At 36.7% G+C, this 24,898-nt stretch overlaps 1 protein-coding gene across 2 annotated transcripts; it reads right to left on the bottom strand.

Annotated features, from left to right (window-relative positions):
* Positions 1-677: 677 nt before the first annotated feature.
* Positions 678-23,428, bottom strand: LOC125278932 (tumor necrosis factor alpha-induced protein 2-like). 2 transcript variants are annotated; one of them, XM_048208344.1, is made up of 14 exons: positions 23,272-23,428; positions 22,452-22,589; positions 13,785-13,970; positions 12,236-12,394; positions 11,334-11,964; positions 11,103-11,217; positions 7,288-7,410; positions 7,080-7,174; positions 6,905-6,997; positions 4,912-5,038; positions 4,366-4,491; positions 2,966-3,121; positions 2,093-2,214; positions 678-1,891 (listed from the first exon to the last, which is right to left on the bottom strand). In XM_048208344.1, exons 1-14 carry the CDS (start codon positions 23,294-23,296, stop codon positions 1,705-1,707), a joined length of 2,283 nt encoding a protein of 760 aa, XP_048064301.1. In that variant the 5' UTR covers positions 23,297-23,428; the 3' UTR covers positions 678-1,704. The 2 variants fall into 2 exon arrangements, with proteins under 2 accessions (XP_048064301.1, XP_048064302.1); XM_048208345.1 differs by lacking the exon at positions 22,452-22,589 and having other exon boundaries at positions 23,272-23,425.
* Positions 23,429-24,898: the final 1,470 nt, after the last annotated feature.

The raw sequence follows: 24,898 nt of genomic DNA, 5'->3' as shown, positions 1-24,898 counted from the left end.
CTTAAGTAAAAGTACAGATACATTACAGCAAAAATGACTCCATTACATGTTACAAGTCACCAATTCCAATACAACTTGAATAAAAGTCTTTGAGTATCTGATTTTATGCTCAAAGATATAATAGTCCTCGACCGCTAAGAGACACCCCAGTGAAAAACAAGAAACAGCTGATTCATGAGGAGAGCATTTACATGATTATACTCTAAAATCAACATAAAACTGAACTCAATATTGCAATGAATCAAGGTTGACAACAGCCTCTTAAACATCTACAAACACTCAAGTCTCAGTTAAGCTCAAGTGCTCAAAAAGAGAAAACAGTATTCTTCAGAAAGGTCTCTTCAATATAACGGATACATGAAAAACTGTTAAAGGGGGACTCGGTGATATTTTAAAATCCACTGTTTGGAAGTTAGTCGGGCTGAGTCCAATAACAAATGTCTAACCAATCAGCATCAGGGGGCGTATGACGGTCGAGGAGAGAGAACGAGCAAGAGGGAGATTTGAAAATAATTTAAAAAAACCTGCAGAACGAGAAATGGGACACAATACAAAAAAGCTCAAAAGAATATCACTGGAATGAAGCTTTATGCCTGGGCAAGCGCTTTAGGACCTATTTATATTAGAAAAGCTTTCCAGCGCTGGAGAGAGCTAAGAGGGAAGGCCTGAAAACTGCTTTGATCCCGCTTCTCATGTGAGTAACACTGGGTTTTGATTGACTGGAGCTGCTGTGCTGTATGCGACTACCAACGAGCACTTTGTATTTACTCTTTTGTAGTGTACTGTACGTTCATTTTTTGTGCCTCCTTGTTGTTCGTTCATCATCTGTACTGTATTTTTCGTGAGGCATTTTGTTGCGCGTCAGCTGCGATAAATAGACATCTACTCGCATTGTTTGTGCAACAGCAGATAGTGATAGTTATGCAGGTAAACCACTGCACACTGACAGTCGATTAGAGAATGAAGTGTTTAGTGTCATTGGTTGTGCATTCGGTTCGAGACCGACTCTTACTGCACCTTTAGGGTGAGTGAGAGCAATGCGCACAAGATGGCAGAAATAAACTGCTGCAGAAAAAGTTAGGAGCCATGCAAAATGTAATAAAGGTCGGGGTATACTTCACTGTTGAGTGCGCGAGCCTTTCGAAGTAAACTCCTTTGGCCATGAGCACAAAGAGATGCGTTCAGTTCGTGCACACTATCTAGTTAACTGCAGTTTTGAAGCGCTAAAGTCACTCGCACCTGCCTTGTTATACAAGCACCTTCCGTGCGGTCTCAGCTGGGCTGCACGTGGACGGGGTTTGCGGACCCTCCTGATGACGAGAATTATGTCATGTGGACGGCCAAAGTATACTTTGGGCTTTAAGACCCGGGTGTACTTCATTTTCCACGTCCAGCTCTGTCTTGCGCACAGCTGAACGCACAAGCTTTTCAAAGTATACTCCTTTGGCCGCAAGAGCGGAAAGACGAATTTGGCACATGCACATCTAGTGGACTGCAGTTTTCAAGCACTCAGGTCACTCGCATATGCGCTGTTGTACGCCGAAGTATACTTTGGGCTTTAAAGTAATTGCATTACTCATCACAAATGTACTGGAGTGAAGAGTGCATCTACATAATTAAAAACGTAGTTAAGTAGAGAGTAAAAGTTGCTAATATCTTTGATACTCAGTAAAAGTACGCCAAAAAAAAACTTAAGTACAGTACCTAATTACTTTTACTCAAATACTTTACACTACTGATCACAGTTGACAAACGTTTGATGAGTACTTTAGAGAAGAAGGCAGGGGAGTCCTGTGTGACTTGGGTTTCAATCAAACACCCTTTGATCCTACGCAGATCTGAGCTTGAAAGGTTGGTCTTCAGGTTCAGGATAGCAAGAACATGCTGCTCACTAGTGGAGAATGAAGATCATTGATGAAACAAGACACTGGAAGATTGAATGTTTAGCTTTCTTTTTGCTAATGACATCATTACTAAAATTGTGTGTTATAAATAGTTATTTGTATTAAGAACGAGACATTTGAGAATAAGATGTCTTGCTATGGTTTCTGTCTCTCAGGTAAAACATCTCGCTCACATCTAACAGACTCACCTAATGTCAGGATAGTCTCGTGCCAGAGTTGCAATCTCAATTTGCAAACTCCCAGGATCCTGCAGTCTCAGAATCTCTGATAATTTGGAAAATATTTGATCGAGCCATTCCTCTTTGGATCCCTAGAGAAGAGAATGGTAATTGATTTAGAAAACTAATTTTATTGTTACATAAAAAATTCCCACTGCTTTCCCTCAATTCATACCCTTTCAAACAAAGGGAATAATGAAACACTGAAATGGTCCATAGTTTGTCTGGGACTCAATGTCATGTTATCTAAAACAATGGCACCAGACTACTGGATGTTACTGTAAGCATGTCATGCACACAAATGTTTAAATATTCCATATCATTTCAACAAATGAACCCTTCAACACTCTAAGCCTCTAAGGCTTTAATTATTATTTTAAGTTTTCCAATGAGAACACTTGGAAATGAACATTTCACTGCTATATTCACAACCAAACCTAACATTGTAGTTTGCTCTTTTTGAAACATTAATGTACTCATATATAATGGCTTCAATATATAAAACATTTGTAGCATTTAACATTCAGTCCAATATCAATTTACAATTCAGAGAACAGAAATGTAAAGGAGTGAAATTGGAGGATCTGAAAATAACAAAAAACACATTTGTCACTTTGTTTGAGCCAGGAATTCCAGCGTTTTTTCCAAATGTTTCCACAATAAAAGTAGGAGTTGGATTGTGTTTGCAAGCAAGAGCCAAGAGATTTGTTTTTTTCTTCTAAACTTTGACTTGTGATTTGAGCTTGCTCAATTCGAATGTGGATGATAATCCCTATTGTACGTTTTATATGCATGCTTATATGTTCATTATATGCAAACGTGTGGGTCTGGATGTGATCTCACCACTTTGGCAAACAAAGAGCTGATATTACAGCAGTCATGACAGATGAACTCAGCAGCTGCTTCTTGCTGTTCTTTGTCCTTCAGTTTCAGTTTTCTCTTCATCATTCGTCTCACATACTCTACCATTACTTCTATATGCAGCTCGGCCAGCAGTTCCTATACACACACACACACACACACACATAATCTTCAAACATATATATATATATATATCGATAACTGTATCTTACATAGGGATACAAAGGGGCGGTAAATTAAGGATTCTGGAAAATTTCCACCCTTTTGCATCCCTAATCTTAAACGCTACATCAATGACCAATGTAAGATAATACAGTATGTCTATTTGCATCATGTTATAGGTAGAGATGCACCGATCGATCAGCCAGGGATTGGAATCGGTCAATATCCTGCCTGGATTGGTGACCGGCCGGTCAGTCTTACGTCTTTCCGATCCGATCCATTTTGTTACCATTGGCGCAGGAAATAATTTTTGCTCTGGTTGAATAGTGCTTGTATTGCGCATAATTTTAGTCATTCCCACAGGTTTCGTGCTTACACCAAAAGCGCGCACAACACTGATCTATATTAGAGAAGCGCACAAGCTGCTTCTCAGTCTCAAACAGCCAAAATTAGTGGCTTACTGTGCTTAAACGGTCAAATACATACAAAATTATGTAAAAATGACTCGCCGTCTTGGCGAGTATTCAGTTAAACACAGTCAGTTTTGGAACGTTAAATAGTTGAGAAAGATAACACATATTGTGTAACAGTATATTGGATCCGTGCATAAACTCTTAAAGTGACAGCAGCCTAATAAACCTGCTGCTGTCTGTCATGTTAATCAAAGAACAAAAGACAAAGGCTGTGTCCAAAATCATGTACTGTTAATTAGGTACTACAATTGAATTTAAATTTACTTCACAACTGTTGAAAAAGTATGTTCTATATAGTACGAATGCGTGTAGTATGAATGAAATCCAGACGTACTGCATCGCTAATGTTGTTATTGTCACATGACCTACCAGCGTCAATTACGTCCATTCAACTCCATTCATAAATCCTCTCCCGTGGCTTCATGGGATAGTAAAGTGTCCATCATATGCACACCTCAAAATCTAGCTGGAAGTAGTAAGTCATGAACTATGAATTCGGACATACTACTCTGTTCGCATACTGCTTTTCGCGTACTATATAGTAGAGGAGTATTCGATTTCGGATGCAGCGAAAGAGGTGGTCAATTATAGTTATTAGAAAGAAAATCGGAATCAGAAAAAACGGTATCGGCAGGTCACGCCAACACAAAAAATCGGAAATCGGAATTGGCCAAGAAAATTGCAATCGGTGCATCTCTCGTTATAAGACTGTCAAGCAATAAAATTTGCAGCAAAAGTGATTCTGACCTCTCGGCAGACAGGCTTTAGCTCTTTGAATTGATCCATGCTTTCCTCAAGCGCCTTCATCAGCTCCTCCACAACCTCAGAATGTCCGGCAAACCAGGCTTGAGTCCACAGCTTACGGTACAGCGGCTGTACAAACAAACAAGTCTGGTTACTGCCAAAATGTACGATTTAATTTAATATATTAATAGTAAAGAAGCATTACAAACATGGAAAAAATGCTATTTTCCCAGTAAGTACATCTGTGCTGGCCCTGGACATTCCTAAAATCAAGGTTCATGCAAACATCTAAATTGGCTGTTCCCAGACCAACAAGGATGTTGATGCAGGAAATACTTGGCTAAATCAAAGTTTATGAACTTGCTGTAGTATCAAATGCTGACCTCTACATTCTGTTATCTGGACAACTATATACTTTATATTAAACACTTCATCATTGGTCATCTAACAATAAATGAGATCAAACAGATGGGACAGAAAAATGAGATGTTCATCAGGGCAGTATCTCCAGGTAAACAGGGACTTTCAAGGATTTTGTTGTTTACTAACCTTCAGTTCTGTGTAAATTCGACTGAGGAAGTATTTGTGACAGATGTTTTTGAGGTCTGCTAATGTCGACAGGCAGGCGGTTCTAGTGTCTTCTGAGAAATTATGTTCTGGTTTTTGTATATAATCCCTGAGGATATAGAGAAATAATGGTTGCATGTTTGTACTGTACTGTAACGCTGTGTGCTCAGGCAGATGAGGACAAAGACGAATCAAGTTCAAACACAATTTAATATAAAAATCCATACAGGAATCAGAACAGGCATCAGGGTACATACACATAACTAGCTACGAGACCGGACGAAGAACAAAAGAAAGGCAGGAACTTAAGTAGTGCAGATAACAAGGTGCTAAATGATACACAGCTGACAAACGTGAACTCATAATGACATTGACTATGGAGGCGGAAGACAGGCGGGAACACAAACAAAGCAACATGTGACAAATGAAAACCAAACTGAATGTCCATGAAAACTGAAATTAACGTGACAGAAACACTGTTGATATTTTGCTGCTTTCAAGTCCGTATTTGCGAATTTTGAAGTCGTGTTTACGATGTCAAATGCTTTCAAGTCACTTTTTTTTGTCTGGGCGTACATTCCCTTAATTAACTACACAAAAATACAGCAAGGTTTAAAGGGTTAGTTCACCCAAAAATGAAAATTCTGTCATTAATTTGAAGCTTCGAAACTTTACAAATCTTTACGAATCTTTCGTTTCGAATCAGTAGTTCGGAGTGTGTATAAAACTGCTAAAGTCACGCCCCCCAGTGGTGAACCATTGAAATTTTTAAACACTTATGATGTAACGAAGTTTACTGAAATCACATGACTTTGGCGGTATGACACACGCTCCGAAACACTGATTCGATACAAAAGATTCGTAAAGCTTCGAAGCTTCATGAAGCAGTGTTTTGAAATCGCCCATCACTAGATATTGTTGAATAAAGTAGTTATTTTGGGTTTTTTGGCGCATAAAAAGTATTCTCCTCAATTTAATAATATTAAGGTTGAACTACTTTAGTCACATGACTGTTTTAAATATGTCTTTAGTAGCTTTCTGGGCATTGTCTTGCTGGCAACGAGGCCTCATTGAGCCATTGGATTTTATCAAAAATATCTTAATTTGTGTTTTGAAGATTAACGAAGATCTTACGGGCGTGGAATGACATGAGGGTGAGTAATTAATGCCAGAAATTTCATTTTTGGGTGAACTAACCCTTTAACTCTTCTTCTAGAAATTAAAGAACAAAGAATGTGCATCAGGTGTGTTTTGCTTTTTTATGTTTTTAATTAATTTAGGAAGCCACCAACTTTATTGTATTGTTATATTACAGTGCTACCATATTTTTTGCAGGCATTTAGCTTATTTTGTCGTAAATAAAAAAGCCTCACAATGTCACTGCTAAATACCTACAAGTATCGTGGTATTCCACCATGTTTCTCACTGACACACACCCAACTCATACAGATGGGGCCTCGAAGAAAATCTAGAGCTTGGCATTTATTTGCGTTCAACTTGAAAATACGATCTTTCTGACATGACTTGAATGCACTATTTAAAATCGACACCCAAACAAACATAAGAAACACATCCCTCCCTTCATTGCTCCACCCCCAAAATAACGAACATGAAATACAACACAGGCAACAACCAGGTGAAAGTATGGGTGAATCAACTGTGATTAAACAACAACAGTTCTACAGTCTTTCTACAAATTTCCCACTTGCTCACTCTCTCACCCATCCACCGTTCAGTTCAATCCACTTTTTTTTTTTTCTCCTATTTATTTACACAGCCAGGCCTATGTACAAACACATTTTGTTCCAGCACACACAGAACAGACATCGGGCAAATATTCACAAAATTGTTTGTTCAGGTGTTGATTTAAATTTTCAACAGCGTTTCTCATAAATCACTTACTGCACCTTTAAAAATATAGACATTTTACAACTGCTGAGGTAAGGTAGAAATATAATTAATCAATCAAACTCACCTGAACAGGTAAATGTTAACGAGATTAGCACTGAGAGTTTTAGGAATGTGCTCTTGTTTTCTTTTGACAAGTTCTTCTAGATTTGTCTTGTAGCTGCCATTGAAAAAAGGAGAGAGCATGTTAGTCTTATTTTAATGCAATGAAAATGTGACAGAGATGGTGACTAATTATCTACCTCAGAAGAGAGCTGTCCAGCTGGCACAGAAGACTCCAGGCTTTACTTTCATTGCCTAAAAGCGAGTTGACTTCTCTCACAGCCGCATCAACAAGCTATAAAACAAAAAAGATTTTTTGAGGAAATAGGTTTGATTTTGTTTGACGATTCCAACATGCATAAATAAATTAAGATGATGGTTACAGAGTGAGTAGAGCCATTAACCTACTGGTAAAACATCTACAGCAAGGTTACTGGAGTAGTATCCATCCATGATCTCTGGTTCGATGCCATCATTCCATTTTTTCACTTCTTTCTCAAAAGCATTGGATAACCACTTTCTGATCTCGTTCTAGGGTGAGAAAATAAGCAACAGGTTAGGCTACAAACTAAAGCAGTCACTGATATGTGAGTAATAAGAACATCAGATACGAGCAGCTTGTCTGGTAAAAAGCAAATAGAGCTCAATATAATCAATGATGCTGTCTAAATTGGATGCTCCACATGTTTCTGATGCACTACACGCATTTGTACTACTGACAACGGGATTAATGGATTTTGCTGGCAGCCTCGAGTCGTTGTGGCGTGGTGGTTTGTATCAGTAGACATGGTATAAAAATCTGTTATATTATGCAATTGTGTTATGCTGAAATAAAGTTTACTGCTGATTTAAAGGGATAGTTCACGCAAAAATGATAATTACCCCATGATTTACTCACCCTCAAACCATCCTAGGTGTGTATGACTTTTTTTTTCAGACAAACACAATTGGAGATATATTTAAAAATATCCTGGCTCTTCCAAGCTTTAAGGCCTGTTCACACCGGGACGAATATCGCGCGCGATTTTCGCCAACGTTTAACGCCTCGTGACTAAACAACGGGCGCCAATGTGAGCGTGCACACCGACGCGAAAAACGCGAGGCGTAAAAGCGTCATTTTTTTAAAAACGCCTCGGGTTCGTTTTTTTGGTTTGACGCGCCGCGTTAAAAACTGGCCGACCAATGAGAGTGGTGCTTTTGTTCACGTGCCTGGAGCTGCTGAAGTTACAGTAAAACACGACTTGGTGGCGCTCAAGCACAAAACAGCACACATTGATACCAAGACGACGAAGAGAAAGTAAGTAGACGAGGAAGACCCCTACAAACTATCCCTGCGTCTCAAACAGCTCCCTAGCTTCCTAGGTCATGTATCAGTATACCATTTAAATGAATGTGGCCGACTCCCTGATCAGTGCCCTGACTAGTGAACTAGGGAGCTGATTGAGACTCACGCTATGAGTGCTTTGCCAGTTCTTGGCCATACCAATAGATGAGTATTATTTCTGTATTTTTGTTGTTTTTCTTCTTTTACATTCAAGAAATATAGTTGAGAATGTCTATTCCATAAATGTTTATTTGCACTACCGTTTCTGACTACCATCTCTCATATCATATGCCATTTAATATCTGCATTTTTATCTTCTTTAACTTTATTAATATCATAAATATATTTATTTGCACTACCGTTCAGCACAAGCGCCACATACTGTCAGGGAGTGAATTTGCATGTTCACTCTCCACATCGCCAGTCAAAATCGCGTGGGTTTGAACACAAAAAACGCTGGCGATAAACGCGTGCGATATTCGTTCCGGTGTGTATAGGCCTTTATAATGGCAGTGAATAGGGGGGACTGATTTTGAAGCAAAAAAAAAAAAAAAATTCATCCATTGTAAAAGTAATTCATACAACTCCAGGGGGTTAATAAAGGCCTTCTGAAGCAAAGCGATGGGTTTTTGTAAGAAAAATGTACCCATTTAAAACTTTATAATGTAAAATAACTAAACTTAAAGGCCTGTACACACCGGGACGAATATCGCACGCGTTCATCGCCAGCGTTTTTCGAGGCGTTTTTTGTGTTCACACCCAAGCGATTTTCACTGGCGATGCGCAGAGTGAACGTGCAAATTCACTCCCTGACAGTATGTGGCGCTTGTGCTTAAAACGGTTGTGCAAATAAAACATATTTATGATATTAATAAAGTTAAAGAAGATAAAAATGCAGATATTAAATGGCATATATGAGAGATGGTAGTCAGAAACAGTAGTACAAATAAACATTTATGAAATAGACATTCTCAACTATATTTCTTGAATGTAAAAGAAAAAAAAAAAAACAGCAAAAATACAGAAATAATACACATCTATTGGTGTGGCCAAGAACTGGCAGAGCACCCATAGCGTGCGTCTCAATCAGCTCCCTAGTTCACTAGTCAGGGCACTGATCAGAGAGTAGGCCACATTCATTTAAATGGTATACTGATACACGACCTAGGAAGCTAGGGAGCTGTTTGAGACGCAGGGATAGTTTGTAGGGGTCTTCCTCGTCTACTTACTTTCTCTTCGTCGTCTTGTGTGCTCGGCAAGACTGTTTTGTGCTTGAGCGCCACGTTTTACTGTAACTTCAGCAGCTCCAGGCACGTGAACAAAAGCACCAATCTCATTGGTCGGCCAGTTTTTAACACGGCGCGTCAAACCAAAAAAACGAACCCGAGGCGTTTTTTAAAAAATGACGCTTTAATGCTGCGTTCACACCGAACGCGTCTGGGGCGTCAAATTCGCGCCAGACGCGTCTAGTTGGACGCTTGAACATTTTGAAGTCAGACGCTTCAGACACGCGTAAAATTCGCTCAATTCGCGCGTCTAAACAAAGTGTGTTCAGACGCGAATTCGCGTCATGGGAGGGGCTTTCATCTCTTTCTGCACAGATCCTCTGAATAAACACATAATCTCGTCAGTTGGAAACCTGTAGCGGCAATTTAACTCGGTTATGCCGGCCGACTTTTGCTAGCTAGAAGGTGGGCTAGTATCAACGGCTAAAATCATGCAAAAAGTTTTACAACTAACCAGATTGTCCTATTTCTTCGCTTATTCTCTTCCAGGCAAGGTCCTTTTTATTCCTGTCTCGATAAAAATATAATGAGACATCATAGAGTGGTGGCCACACACAGCGACATCTTTGTTCTGGTCTCCACCACTGATCACATCATAAACACGTTACTACCAAAGCAGAGTCCCTGATTGGTTAACGCGCCGCGAATTTACGCCAAAGTTCAGATTTTTCAACTCGGGCGTTTGGGTGTCAGACGCTCAATTCGCGCGTCAGCCGCGTGAACACTCAATTCGCGCCGCTCTATTCGCGCGTCAACGACCGATTCGCGCCGCAGGACACCTAGATGCGCGTTTACATTGACTTAACATGTAAATCAGACGCCCCATTACGAGCATTACGCCTCGCGTTTTTCGCGTCGGTGTGCACACTCACATTGGCGCCCGTTGTTTAGTCACGAGGCGTTAAACGTCGGCGAAAATCGCGCACGATATTCGTCCCGGTGTGAACAGGTCTTAAGGCAGACGGCCATATGCATACTGAGCAAATCAACTTGTGCCAAAAGATGAACCCATAATGCTATGTATAACATAGGATGTAGGAGTATCAGAAGCTTCTCGCGGTTCAAACAAATAGGGCTGGGCAACAAACTCAAGCTTCTCTTATATCAAAATCCTCAGACATTTCTCTTTAAAAATTCTCATTTTAGATTTCTAATTCGGGAACGGTGCTTTGTTTTGCCTTATCCTCTGTCAAAGCTGCGCTTGTCAATGCGTTATGCGCCTGTTCAGAGGTTACGTTTCTGCCATAAATCGATGCGTACGGCTGTCTGCCGAAAGCTAGTTATTATAGTTAATAAAGTTTTAAATATGGATAATTGGATTAATAATGGATTTTTTTTTTTTTTTTTTTTTTTTACAAAAACCCATCGCTTCGCTTCAGATGGATGGATGCACTTTTTTTGGCTTCAAAATCAGGCCCCCCCATTCACTCCCATTATAAAGCTGGGAAGAGCCAGGATATTTTTTAATATATCTGTGATTGTGTTCATCTGATAGAAGATAGTCATATGCACCTAGGATGGCTTGAGGGTGAATAAATCATGGGATAGTTTTCATTTTGGATGAACTATTCCTTTAATCATTTTCTAATAAGGTCAGCCATGTACTGAATCACCTCTTTATATGAGAAGTATTGTTCCTCCAATCTCTTAAGATCTTCTTCAGGTAACAAAGGTCCAAGTGATGAATTGTTGATGTGCTCCTCTAGCTCTTTGTGTTTTAATACATCTCTAAGAAAAACAATATTAAAGAATATTAACATTTCTGAAACTGTGTTTGAAAATGTTGAATAATTTATGAAGTAATAGGCCATGATTTTGAAAATGCTACAGTAATATGCCCTTACTTTGGGTAGTAATTGACAATCCAACTCAATATATAGAGGCAATCCTCAAAATCGACACTGGTTCTGGCAAGCTCCTGGAGTCTGGTGGAGAAGGTTTGATGGTAGAGTCGAGCATATGTTCTGCAGATGTCAAAGTCTGGTGGGTAACATTCTCTCAGATTTCGGACCACTCTGAGCAGATCTTTTTGGACTTGTTTGCCCATTCGACACACCTCTCTCTTCAGGGAGGTAGAAAGCTGGTCTGCTTTATTCTCCTGTTCATCTCCAGTCTTCATTCGTTCCTCCACGATTGTCTGGAGTAGCACGTCATGCATCTGTCTGCACTTTGTGGGCCTCCATATTGGACGCTCATCCACAGCCACATCTGCCCAGCGTCTGTCCTGTGCCTCCTCTTGAAGTATTGAAGTCAAAGCACTCCTGAGTGTCTCCTGGTTGTCCTCATTGAAAGAGTCATTGATGACTATCCTCAGTCGCACATGAAAGTTCTCATAGTCTGTCTGCAGCTTGTCCTCCTCTTCTTCTGCCCTGGCCACTTCATTTGAACCGAAGAGACGTTCCTCAGCTTCCACAAGCAGCTGCTGTGCTTTAACCAGACGGTTCTGTTCAAGGTTCCCATTGAAATCCAGGTCCACTGCAGTATGTGAGAAGACAGAAATTTAACCTCTGTTCCTGCTAATTCCCTTTGTGTGTCGTATAGCTGGGGTTTTCTCTTTGATCCCAAGGACCCTCTAATATGACCCCTACTAAAATATATTTGGTTATTCTGTTTAAAAAATATTCAATGCAAAATGAAGATATAATGTATAAATGGTAATACAGATAGTTTTTTATATTGCTGGGATTTTAGAACCCAGTTTGAAAACCCTTGTACATTTTGAATACATGAAAAGATGGTCTATTACCTGATGGAGTTTCAGGGGATTTTGGATTCTTCTGCCTTTTCATGAAGTCAGGAATTTTCATTCTTTCGGATATTTTGTTTCTGATTGTCTGTTTTTGACTTTCCTCTTCAGGAGAACCAAAGAAATCTGTTGTGCTGTCATTGGCATCAAGGTCCAAAGCTAAAGTGTAAATCAGAAAATGAAACATAAGAAACTTGACTTATATTCTCTCATTTACAAGCTCTAATTAAAACTCTTGTTAATGGAGTCTTTAATAGACTTCATTTTACCTTTACAAAGAGGCTCTGCCAATGCATATCACTGGTACTCCAACCCTACATACAGTACAGTCCAAACATTTTGGAACCACTAAGATTTTTAATGTTTTTAAAAGAAGTTTTGTCTGCTCACCAAGGCTACATTTATTTAATTAAAAATACAGTAAAAACAGTAATATTGTGAAATATTATTACAATTTAAAATAACTGTTTTCTATTTGAATATATTTCACAAAGTAATTTATTCCTGTGATGCAAAGCTGAATTTTCAGCGTCGTTACTCCAGTCTTCAGTGTCACATGATCCTTCAGAAATCATTCTAATATGCTGATCTGCTGCTCAAGAAACATTTAATGTGTACAATTGTACAAAATATTTGTGTACAATATTTTTTTCCAGGATTATCTGATGAATAGAAAGTTCAAAAGAACAGTGTTTATCTGAAATCTAATCTTTTGTAACATTATAGATTGATTTAATGCATCCTTGCTGAATAAAAGTATTCATTTCTTTAATTTCTTTTAAAAAAAATAAAAATTCTTACTGACCCCAAACTTTTGAACGGTAGTGTATAATGCTACAGAAGCTTTGTATTTCAGATAAATGCTGTTCTTTTGAACTTTCTATTCATCAAGGAATCCTGAAAAAAAAGTACACAACTGTTTTCAACATTGAAAATAATCATAAATGTTTATTGAGCAGCAAATCAGCATATTAGAATGATTTCTGAAGGATCATGTGACACTGAAGACTGGAGTAACGATGCTGAAAATTCAGCTTTGCATCACAGGAATAAATTACTTTGTCAAATATATTTAAATAGTACACAGTTATTTTAAATTGTAATAATATTTCACAATATTACTGTTTTTTACTGTATTTTTAATTAAATAAATGTAGCCTTGGTGAGCAGACGAAACTTCTTTTAAAAACATTAAAAATCTTAGTGGTTCCAAACTTTTGGACTGTACTGTAGATGCTGACCGACACGAGAGATGGTGCCACAACAGTGCAATATTGGCAGAATTTTATGATGCTCTTGTAAAGCCAATGATCACTATTTTGATAGGTATTTCTGTTAAATGTTTATTGTTCAGATCCAAGTATTTTTTCAATAATATTAACCTCTGTGTGCACAGTACATTAGTTAAAGCTACAAACATTAAAGGTTATATATAGTGCTAATGATCTGTAAATGAAACTCCAAACTGAGCGTCACTAACTTAGAATTTCATAAATAGAACATGTAACAATGTAGACAACAAGATAACAAACCAACAAAAACAAATTACCTAATACTGTTTCAGGGGTGGCAGCATCTTCAGGTTTGGAATTCTTTTTATGTTTCATAGGGTTTTTCATTTTAATATGTTTGTGTATTTTGATTTTGTGGGTTTTTTTCTGGCTTTGTGATTTAGGATCTTCATCAGCTATGTTTTCATCACTTCTGATTTCTTCACTAATTTCAAGGTCGTCTTCTGAAAGCAGAAAGTAAACAACAGTGAATGTACAAATTAAGACATTAACATTATAAATACTTCAAAGAAATAAATCCTTGTGTCTGAATATTGGCGTGGAAGTGCCACAATGGTGGTTGTCCAACTAACAAATGTTTGTTCTAAGAACGTTTTCCAAACGTATAGAAGCATTAAAATGTCCAGTTTTCTTGATGTTAGTGGAACATATTTTTAAGGTTAGTATTAATTAAGGTTAATGTTAGTTTTTACTAACAACTCCACATTATAGGAACGTTGATTTGTAACATGCCAAGAACAATGTCACCATGATTGTGATCAGTGTTTGCTTTAGTTGGGTTCCTGACCCGTGACTTTTGTTAACTTACTTCTTATTCAGCAATTGCAAGTGTTGTCAGTGAACATTTGTGCATTGCTCAAGAAATAGAAAGATGAAAAAGCAGATTGACATGTCTGCTTTAATGACTATCAAGTGACTGCTTTTCTGTAGTTTAATAAGTATATAAAAGAGGTAATAAAAAAGGTAATAAATTCAGCCATTGTAATAATAGAAAGATCAGTTGTAGCACTGAGGAGATCTTCCAAAAACATTATCTGGCGCAAAAGTTGAGATGCATTTAACATTAGGGCTGGGTATTGACACAATTTTCACGATTCGATTCGATTACTATTCACATGCTTGATTCGATTCGATTTCGATTATTTTGGATGTAGTATTTCAGTTACAGTACATGGAATATTTTCTAGAGGAAAAAATCTGTAAATAATGCTGTAAACTACACATGGGAGTCAGTTGGTACTACTATGATAATATTGAAGGTTAAATTAATGTATTTATATACAAACACTTAAATTACACTCAATGATGTTTTTATTATAAATAAAGTTTAGAATTAAATAATCATATTTCTACTCCAATTCGTTTTTTTGAAATATAAACATTTAAATCGTGGCTGTCATAACTGATTTATTCAAACATGCATTAAATATGGAAGAACATTAAAAATTATTATGAATATGTAACGGTGCATAGCTATATTTATCAGAATGTTGCTTTCTAGAGCACTTTTCTATCTGACTAATGAGTTTATGGTCACTGAATATGTTTTTCTGAGGTAAATGTGACGTTACGTGACATTGTTTACAAGCTGTTTTATTGAGTCTTTCCGAGGTTGAAACACTGATTGAGCGATTTCACGAGACATGATACAGATTTCGTTAAGTTGTACTGTATATTTTAACATACCTTCAGATGTTCATGCATGTGTATTTTGTGCTGTAACTGGTATTAAAGCGGAGGAGAGGATGATCACATGATGATCTCTTTAACTGAGGCGCTAAAGCGATCTGTCACGCCACATTAAACAGCGCCAAAACGCTATTTATTTTTTGAATCTCATGATAAGATGGACATCATTTGAAATCTGAGACTTTGCTTCATATCACAAATAGCAAAGCACAAAGATTATTGTGATTTATTGGATGGGAGGCGCTACTTATTCTGCTCATTCATCAACTGAAAACAGACTAGACTAATCGATTCTTGGGATCGATTCTTTTACGGTTCGTAAAAATGAGAATCGATTAAAATCGAGGAGTCAATATTTTTTTTTACCCAGCCTTATTTAGCATATATCAACTCTCATACATTCCTCAACAATGGTGACAATCAAAAAATATTCAAATCTAAGTAGTAAAAGAATTCAGTTGCATAATTTATTCATGCTGCAATGCACGCTGGGAGCCATGAATGAGTTTTGTATGCTGGCATGAAGCATGTCACCATTGTTGTGTTTCTTATGCTGATTGTTGATGTCCGTGAGAGTTTAACTAACACCATAGTTATTTACTTCTTGTTCACAACATGTTTTTTGTTTTTCAGAAAGTCTGATTTTCACAGTAGTTCTGATCAGTGATTAGACTTCCGATCAGTGAAAGAGACTACTTCACAACGACATTAAGTAACAGTCAACATCAACTGATATGTTATTCTGTCTCGACTTCCTCTGACGCAGTAAAAATATTTTCCGAACACACAATTAAAGCAGCCAGAGAAAATCAAACAAAACAAACAAGAACCAAGAACCCATTTACGAGAAACACTGATAACCATAATGGTGACTTCAAGTGTTTGTTCCGCTTTGCCTCAGAGTCATCACTCATACTCAATCATCACTTAATTATCTAATAAATTCCAGCACGTCTTCAGTTTAACACTGTACTGTGGACACACATGACCTGTTTAGCATCCAACTTTAAGCCATTTTTTATTGTTTAGCCATAAAGTTAATGATACCTAATATTTAAAGGACAATCAAAGAATAATGTTCAAAAAAAGTTTTCTGCCAACATTATGAGAAATTCATCAAATACTAATGACAATATCTGGTATTTTCACAAACATTGTTTTGAAAATGTTTAATTCTAGCACTTGCATTACGGAAGCCCTGAACCGCATGGTGAAAAAAAAAAAAAAACTTGGTGGGGAGGGAAAAAAACCCCGAAAACGTATCTCGTTATTTCAACATAACAAGTCATTATATTGACATAATATCTCGTTATTTCAAGATATTAAGTCGTTATAACGACATAATATCTTGTTATTTCAACATAATAAGTCGTTATAATGACATAATATCTCGTTATTTCAACATAATAACTCTTTATTATCTATCAAGTATGATAAAGGACGTGCACTTATCAACATCCCCAGTGGCGCAACGCTAAAGTATTGGACCGCCAGTCTAGCTTTTACTGCGATCGCCACGGTTTCGAATCCGCCTTTTGCGAGTTCGTTCTTCTCTAGTTTCACATCACATATCAAAAAAGGCATTTATTTTCAATAAAAATTAAAACAATGTTATAAAAGTGCAAATAACCTGCCTAACGAGCAGTGTTGGGCACGTTACTTTAAAAAAGTAATTAGTTATAGTTACTAGTTACTTCTCACAAATAGTAACGGAGTTAGTAACTGAGTTACATCATTATAAAAGTAACTAATTACCAGGGAAAGTAACTATTGCGTTACTTTAATTTTTTTTTTTAAATATGTCAAATAACTTGAATGCCCCCAATATTAAATATAAGTCTAAGAATAAATTATTCTTGATCCGACTCGTGACTCATGATCCGCTCTTCCTCACGACATGAAATTTCTCTGTACTGTACTATACGCGTTGGTAGCCATTAAAGAAAATGTAGTTTCATATTTATGTTTAAATAGTCATATGTTATGTTTTAAATTCATTTACTTGATTATGAAAAGTGAACACCGTGAGTAAGATGCATCATAAGATGCGCAATATATCGGGAGACATGGAGTGGGTCAGACACGATTCTGACCACTTCATTAAGTTTTGTTTTATAGAAAGCCTCTCTTTAAAGTGAATTTCGTTTTGTAAAAATTGTATCTTAATTTTAATCAATGTTTCATCAATCAATTGCCTGGATTTAATAAATAAGAAGCAAATATAGCAGACTCGTGGCAGGCGCGGGCGCGATCACTGGCGCGTGAACTGGAGCGCGTCTTACAGGCTAAAGAACCGAAACTCAGAGGCTGCTTGCCTCGCAGACATGAGAAATATATCTATAGAAAGCTTGAAATATCTAAAAGCGAAAAGAAATAGGCTACTCTGATTATGTAGCCTAATCCGGATGAAATGTGCATTCTCTCTCTAGGCACGTCCAGTATATGCAGAGATGATGAGAATCAGCAATGTCAACTTCATCTTCGCAGCAGACACTGATTCAGAAAACATTACTTTATTAATAAACAATTAAAATGTCTCCTTGCTGTTTTGGTCACATTCATAATTATTACTTTTGCCGGTTCTTTATGGCAAGCGTTATGCATGCGCTTGAGTGTCTATTACATAAACGCTCATATTATGGTTTATTCTCTCCAGTATTTAAGAAATTAAATTAATATAAATGTGATTAGTCAACTAATGGTTTAAATGAATAGCTACTAGTCGACTAAACAACTTATTTCCCATATTTTCGATCCAGCATATCACAAAGGGTATTCTGGTTTGAGCTTGCGCTCAGCTCGCTTGCTCACAGACACACACACACAGAGCATCGTTCATTATTATCAGTTTAAAATTATATTTGTGTATGACTAACCGCAGCACACACCAGAGAAAAAAACTTTGCAGGTCCTATGGCTAAGAGAGAGCCTACTCAGATTAAAAAGGGCTTCAGAGAGCTCAATTATAGTAACGCGGCATTTTTTTTGCCAGTAACGGTAACGGCGTTGTAACGGGAGAAAAAGTAATTTGTTTGATTACTCGTTACCGAAAAAAGTAACGCCGTTATTCCCATCACTGCTAACGAGTGTTTAATAACATTAAAAGTATTTATTGGGCAGGGTTAGCAGCATGTTCGATATTACCCACTAGAGGGCAGAATAAGACAGGGAATCAATTAAAGAATGCAATAGTTATGTTGAACTACTGTTACAATTTGGTGCTCCAAAATCCCAGAGGTTTATCATGGGAATTTGCGTTCATCCCAGGCTAACCTTCATTGAGGTTAAATTTATTAGACCATAGTAAATAAAACAATTTACAGTGCAAATGTCAGGGGTGTCAAACTTACAGCCCGGTGTCCAATCTGATTTGAACTATAGTAAAACATAGAGATGCACTAGTCCAGGGGCCAAAAACATTTATTTTATTATTATTATTCTGGGCTTGCAAACAAACTGCTTTGTAATATTTTCCCAAAATTTCATCTGTGTATTTACAAAGTATGTAAGCAGGACTTTAACACGCTGAATACGGACACAAAGAGAACAGACCGGCCAGCAGAGGAACTACTGTACCATGCACAAGCTCACTGTTTGCGAAAAATAGGGAGAATAATATAAATATTACAGTGGGATTGATATGAATATATCTCCGAAAAGGCAACTGTTTTAAGAAATGTTTTGATGGCTTTTCCTCTTATCTCCATATAAAGTAGTAATATTCATTCAGTCCGTCTGCTGATTTTGTTTTGTTATGTAGCATAATTTCACAAAGCTAAAGTCAGACCAGACCTAGTTTTTGCTGTTAATCTTGAAATTATTCAGTAATTTAAATTAAAAACAACTGCTCATGCTCATGTGCATAACATCTTTGACTATGATAAAAATGCCTCTAATATCCAAATGCCAGTGTTTGCCTCTAATATCAAAGAGATATTTGTTTAAGGCCAGTTTGGCCTGTGAAAAAATAAACAACAAATACATTTGCTTTAAAAAAAATCTGCAACCAGTATCAGAATCAGACGTTTTGCTTCTCATAAAAATTGAAATTGGCCATGAAAAATCTAAATAGATGCTAATAAAAAATTATTTAAAAAATCGAATAGTCTTTTCACTGTAAAAAAACAAAAAAACAATGCAGTTTTCTTGCAAATTAATTTGTTGTTCATATGTTTAATATTAATGTAACTATCAGCGCACTAAGGTTATTATAAGAAGAAGGTAATTCATTTCTTTCCAGTCCGTCCCTCAAACTAAAATGAGTTTGACACCCCTACTGTAGATGCTATTTACACTAAGTGAAAATACCGATACATCCTATTTATACTAAATGACAATAGCAGCATTTTCACGATATGCTATTTATACTAGGTGAAAATAGCGATATATTCTATTGACACCATGTAAAAGTAGCTTAAATAGTATTAAAGTAGTAATAGTAAATACTATTTAAATAGTGTAAATAGTATTTAGATGCTGTAGGCTGGTATTGGCAGATACTATTTGTACCTCAGTATTTTTGTACAGGATGCAATAATATCATATAGAGTGATTATATTTATTAAAATTATTAAATGGATGCTGCATTATTGTGAGAATAAAACCCCTCCACTTTCCACCAACCCTACTCAATGAACACTTTTAATATTATTAAACACTTGTTCACACTTTTTGAACATTATTTTCATTTTATTGAAAATGTATATGATGAGAAAATAGGAGTGAGCTCTATTATTGGGTGAGCTCTGCAAAATGCTGATTTGACCCTGCAGCGATCGCTGTAAAAGCCAAAATCTGAAACCCTACATGCTATTGTTACGCCACTGAATACATCGAATTACAACTGTCCCTTTTTAAACTTCAGTGGCCCAACCAGACATTGGAGCTATACTGTAAAGAGTGTTTGTCAACAAGGGACGCTATTTGCACTTCCTGTAAATAGACACTCCGTGTCCTATTATTTCAATATATTAGCACCTATTTAGATTTTTATATCTTTAGAAAATATTACAAAGCAGTTTGTTTGCAAACCCAGAATAATAATAAAAAAAACCCACTTAAAAACGTTTTTGGCCCCTGGACTAGTGCATCTCTATGTTTTATTATAGTTCAAATCAGATTGGACACCGGGCTGTAAGTTTGACACCCCTGACATTTGCACTGTAAATTGTTTTATTTACTATGGTCTAATAAATTTAACCTCAATAAAGGTTAGCCTGGGATGAACGCAAATTCCCATGATAAACCTCTGGGATTTTGGAGCACCAAATTGTAACAGTAGGTCAACATAACTATTGCATTCTTTAATTGATTCCCTGTCTTATTTTTTTTTCCTCCCCACCAAGTTTTTTGCGGTTCAGGGCTTCTGTACTTGCATAACCTTTACATAAATTACAGAGAAAAGTTAGGAACAATAACTTTGGGACAAGATACAAAACTTTCCCAAGTTCCAATGTTCTTTTAAACGAGCCAACACAACATTATTCATTTGAAGTTAGTTTTCATTCTAAATGTTTTAAGGATGTTCCAAGAATTTTGTTCTAAGAACAGCAATGTATAAATAATGTTTTTGTGCTAATCTTTTGAGAACATTATTGAACAATAGATAGCACTGAACAAATGTTCTATTAATGTTACTGGAAGAATGTTCGTTCATAACTTTCAGAGAACCTTGACAGAACGTTATGAGAACGTTCCCTGTTATCTGGGTATCTGTCAAGATGTGCTGCCCACTTTGCAAATTTACCTCCTTATTGTTGCTGCGAATTTTATTAATTTATTAATGTTTTGCAACAAGGAGCTATTTTGGCTATATTTAAATAGAAATTAGCAATTGTTTTGGAGGTTTAGGCAATTACACTTCTTTTTTGGGCAATTATACTCTCGCACTGGTTGGATACACATAGGGTGACCATGTGGTTATTGCGTTGTTGCAGGACATAGATTTGCGGGGACATGTGAGATATATATTTACTCCTATTATACTATGTAAATATTGATTTACATTAGTTGGAAAGCCTATTTCACGTGACTTTGGTGGTCTGAACCACTGATTCAAAACAAAATATTTGTAAAGCTTCGAAGCATCATGAAGCAGTGTTTTGAAATTGCCCCTTAACTAGATATTGTCATAAAGTCGTTATTTTGTTGGGCTTTTTTAGTGCACAAGTATTCTCATCGCTTCATAACATTAAGGTTGAACTACTGTCACATTAAAGGGTTAGTTCACCCAAAAATGAAAATAATGTTATTTTTTACTCACATGTATGTCGTTCCACACCCGTAAGTCCTTCGTCAATCTTCGGAACACAAATTAAGATATTTTTGTTGAAATCCGATGGCTCAGTGAGGCCTTCATAGCCAGCAATGACATTTCCTCTCTCAAGATCCATTAATGTACTAAAAACATATTTAAATCAGTTCATGTGAGTACAGTGGTTCAATATTAATATTATAAAGCGACGAGAATATTTTTGGTGTGCCAAAAAAAACAAAATAATGACTTATTTAGTGATGGCCGATTTCAAAACACATGCTTCAGGAAGGTTTGGAGCGTTATGAATCAGCGTGTCGAATCATGATTCAGATCGCGAGTCAAACCGGCAAACTGCTGAAATCACGTGACTTTGGTGCTCCGAACCGCTGATTCGACACAGAAGATTCATAACGCTCCGAAGCTTCATGAAGCAGTGTTTTGAAAATCGGCCATCACTATATAAGTCGTTATTTTGTTTTGTTTTTGGCGCACCAAAAATATTCTCGTCGCTTTATAATATTAATATTGAACCACTGTACTCACATGAACTGATTTAAATATATTTTTAGTACATTAATGGATCTTGAGAGAGGAAATGTCATTGCTGGCTATGAAGGCCTCACTGAGCCATCGGATTTTATCAAAAATATCTTCATTTGATTTCATCTTCATGTGTGGAACGGCATGAGGGTGAGTAATTAATGACATTGTTTTAATTTTTGGGTGACCTAACCCTTTAATGACTTTTGATGAGGTCCACACTGATTCCTTTTCTCGGTCCATTTGTCATCAACAATCAATTCTCTCTACACTGCACTGTATTCCCGCTCTAGCTACACCATGACGGCTGCGCAAATGGATTTGTAAATGCCAGTCGCAGTTTTACTATCTTATTTCTTACTGTGGTATTGTAATTTAAGGGGGGGAAATAATATAATTAAAATAATAATATGTAATTAAAATGCAGGACACTGCTTACGTCTTGCGGGACGCTTGACAAAGCTCCCAATTTCGGGACTGGTCACCCTAGCCACACCCTGACGTGATTTTGCTTTCGTTCTCATCAACCCATGGCCATGAGCAGCAGTACACCTGAAGAGCCTCTCCAAATGTAGAGCTGCATGGGGGAAAAGTTATCAGAGGGTCTGTACAGCAACTAATTAGTTATTAATTATTTATTATTAATTATTAGTCATTAATAATGAATAAAGCTCATTTTCCCGGCCGCCCGGTCGGATATAAACATGCAGTCATGCTCTTTCTGGTTGTCATGGTAATGGTGATGATGTGGAGCACGAGAGAGAGACAGAGCTGTAAGATGCTAATTTAATATGAGAAATTATTAACGCTAAAATCAGACATTTTCTCTGTCGTCTAACGGAATAAAACGGTGCGAGAAATAAATTCTTAAAAAAAAACAAAAAAAAAAAAACGATGAAAACCACATTTGTGATTCGAAATTCGGATAAATTATTCCGTCTAGTTTGTCATTTCGCGACGTCTAAATAAACACACGCCTCTGTCACTTATGTTGTTTCGTTCGCCACAGTTCAGCAGCACCACAGACATATAAAGGGCAAAACGCCACGTTTACCGTCTGTTATCTGATATGGAAAGCTTGTAGAAATTTTTTGCTGACAGGGATGAGATTGCATGCATTCTTAAATACAGGGCATTAAACTACCCAGACCTCAAGAAAAACTTTAATTCATGTCAACTTGCATTTAAAATCGAAAGAGAAGATTTTCAGAGCAGGATGGTGTGTGTCGTGACGCATGCATGTTATAGATCTGTCTTACCTCTCCTCGCTTTCCCAAACGGCATTATCCAGTACTAAATGCGGCTAAAAGCAGCCCAAATGTGTCCGGACTTTCTTTCAGCTGTGTGTGTGAGTGTGTGTATGAGCCCCTGACAACTCCTTTTATAGGCTGCTGATGAACTCAGAACATGCTGCGTCATTTAATATCGGAAAATCTCCCAGTCTCCTAGAGAAAGACTTCATTTTTGACTCTTTATGTTCCAGTTTACTAAACATTGCATATATATATATATATATATATATATATATATTAGAGATGCACCGATATACCGGCCAATAATTGGTAATGGCCGATAAAGGCAAATTTTCACACTATCATCAGATAGTTTATAAACAGCTGATATTCAGGGCAGATATCCTGTCAATCAAAAGAGGGCAGGAAAATGCACTGAATTTGACCTTTGTGTAAAGAAAATGTAAGAAACCAGTTTGATGTTAAATATTAATAGTAATTATATGAATTAATAACATTCAGAAAGTTAAGAAATATTAATTTAATCTTCAGAATTTAGTTAATATTAATTTGAGTAATGTGTTTGTGTTTATAACTGATAGCAGTTACTCTGAAACAAGTTGATGGAATGCAGAGAATAAAGTTTTTATTTGCATTATTTTTCAAAATATAATAATTAATATATATATATAATTAGTTTAGTTTATTTGACTTCAATTAAATAATGAATGCAAACAATAATAATAACCTAATTATTCTTCTGTCATGTTTGATGTACGAGTCACTAACAATGTCATTTACATGTTCTTGTTTTTTTCTCTCTCTCTTAATTTTAAATTACATTTTTTTAATTGCTTTGGCTCAATTTTCACAAGCAATTGGTAATTTTTCAAAAATCTTAGAACTAATATCACAACAGATCATCAAAAGTACACTTTTTTCAAACATTTCTGCATGTTCTCAATTGTGTTAGTACGGCATACGAAATGACAAAGTATCCTTTTCACGACGCAAAAGAAGTGTTTTTTACAGGGATAGTAAAACCTAGGATCACATTGTGGGGACCAGCCAGCAGTGGATTAATAAACATATTAAATGATAAAAATGCCGAAAATTTTGTGTGATGGGTTATGGGTAGGTTTAGGGTTGGGGGATATAAAACCCATTACGTCTATGGAGAGTCCCTACAAGGATAGTGAACCAGACTTGTAAACTTTGTAAACAGTGGAGGATAGAGTACAAGGGAGAAGAAACAGTCTGTGTAACATCAGATTGATCAGATCAGAAGAAGAGAGACAGATGGCATCAAATACAGAATTTTATATGACAGTATGTAAACCATGTGATACTGTAAACAGATTACCATGGTAGAGACTGCCACATTACTGTAACACCCTTATAAATGTCAGCTTCAGTAGATTCAGTCATGTGACACAGCGATAACATTTACTCTGTTCTAGTAAAAACCTCATGACTTCATCACACCTTTTGAAAACACACTGGATAGATACTATTACAAACATTATGGAGTTTTAAAAATGTACACCTTACATGTGAAAATAGTACCAAAGTGAATAATAAAAAAACTGCAAAACAAGCACTGATAATAAGGGTTTGTTTTTGACCAGCACAGTGTTGGCAAAATGACCCAAAT

The sequence above is a fragment of the Megalobrama amblycephala genome, linkage group LG11, assembly GCF_018812025.1.
Source record: "Megalobrama amblycephala isolate DHTTF-2021 linkage group LG11, ASM1881202v1, whole genome shotgun sequence".
Taxonomy (NCBI): domain Eukaryota; kingdom Metazoa; phylum Chordata; class Actinopteri; order Cypriniformes; family Xenocyprididae; genus Megalobrama; species Megalobrama amblycephala.
The sequence above is the reverse complement of the archived record's forward strand: the minus strand, read 5'-3'. Positions and strand labels throughout refer to the sequence as shown.

Excerpts from the sequence above, each read along its gene's own strand:
- LOC125278932 (XM_048208344.1), bottom strand. The coding sequence starts at position 23,296 with ATGCCGTTTGGGAAAGCGAGGAGAG. Across the intron at positions 22,590-23,271 it reads GTTTGGGAAAGCGAGGAGAG|CTCTACATTTGGAGAGGCTC; the intron begins GTAAGACAGATC and ends TCCCCCATGCAG. Across the intron at positions 6,998-7,079 it reads CTGGACAGCTCTCTTCTGAG|CTACAAGACAAATCTAGAAG; the intron begins GTAGATAATTAG and ends TTTCAATGGCAG.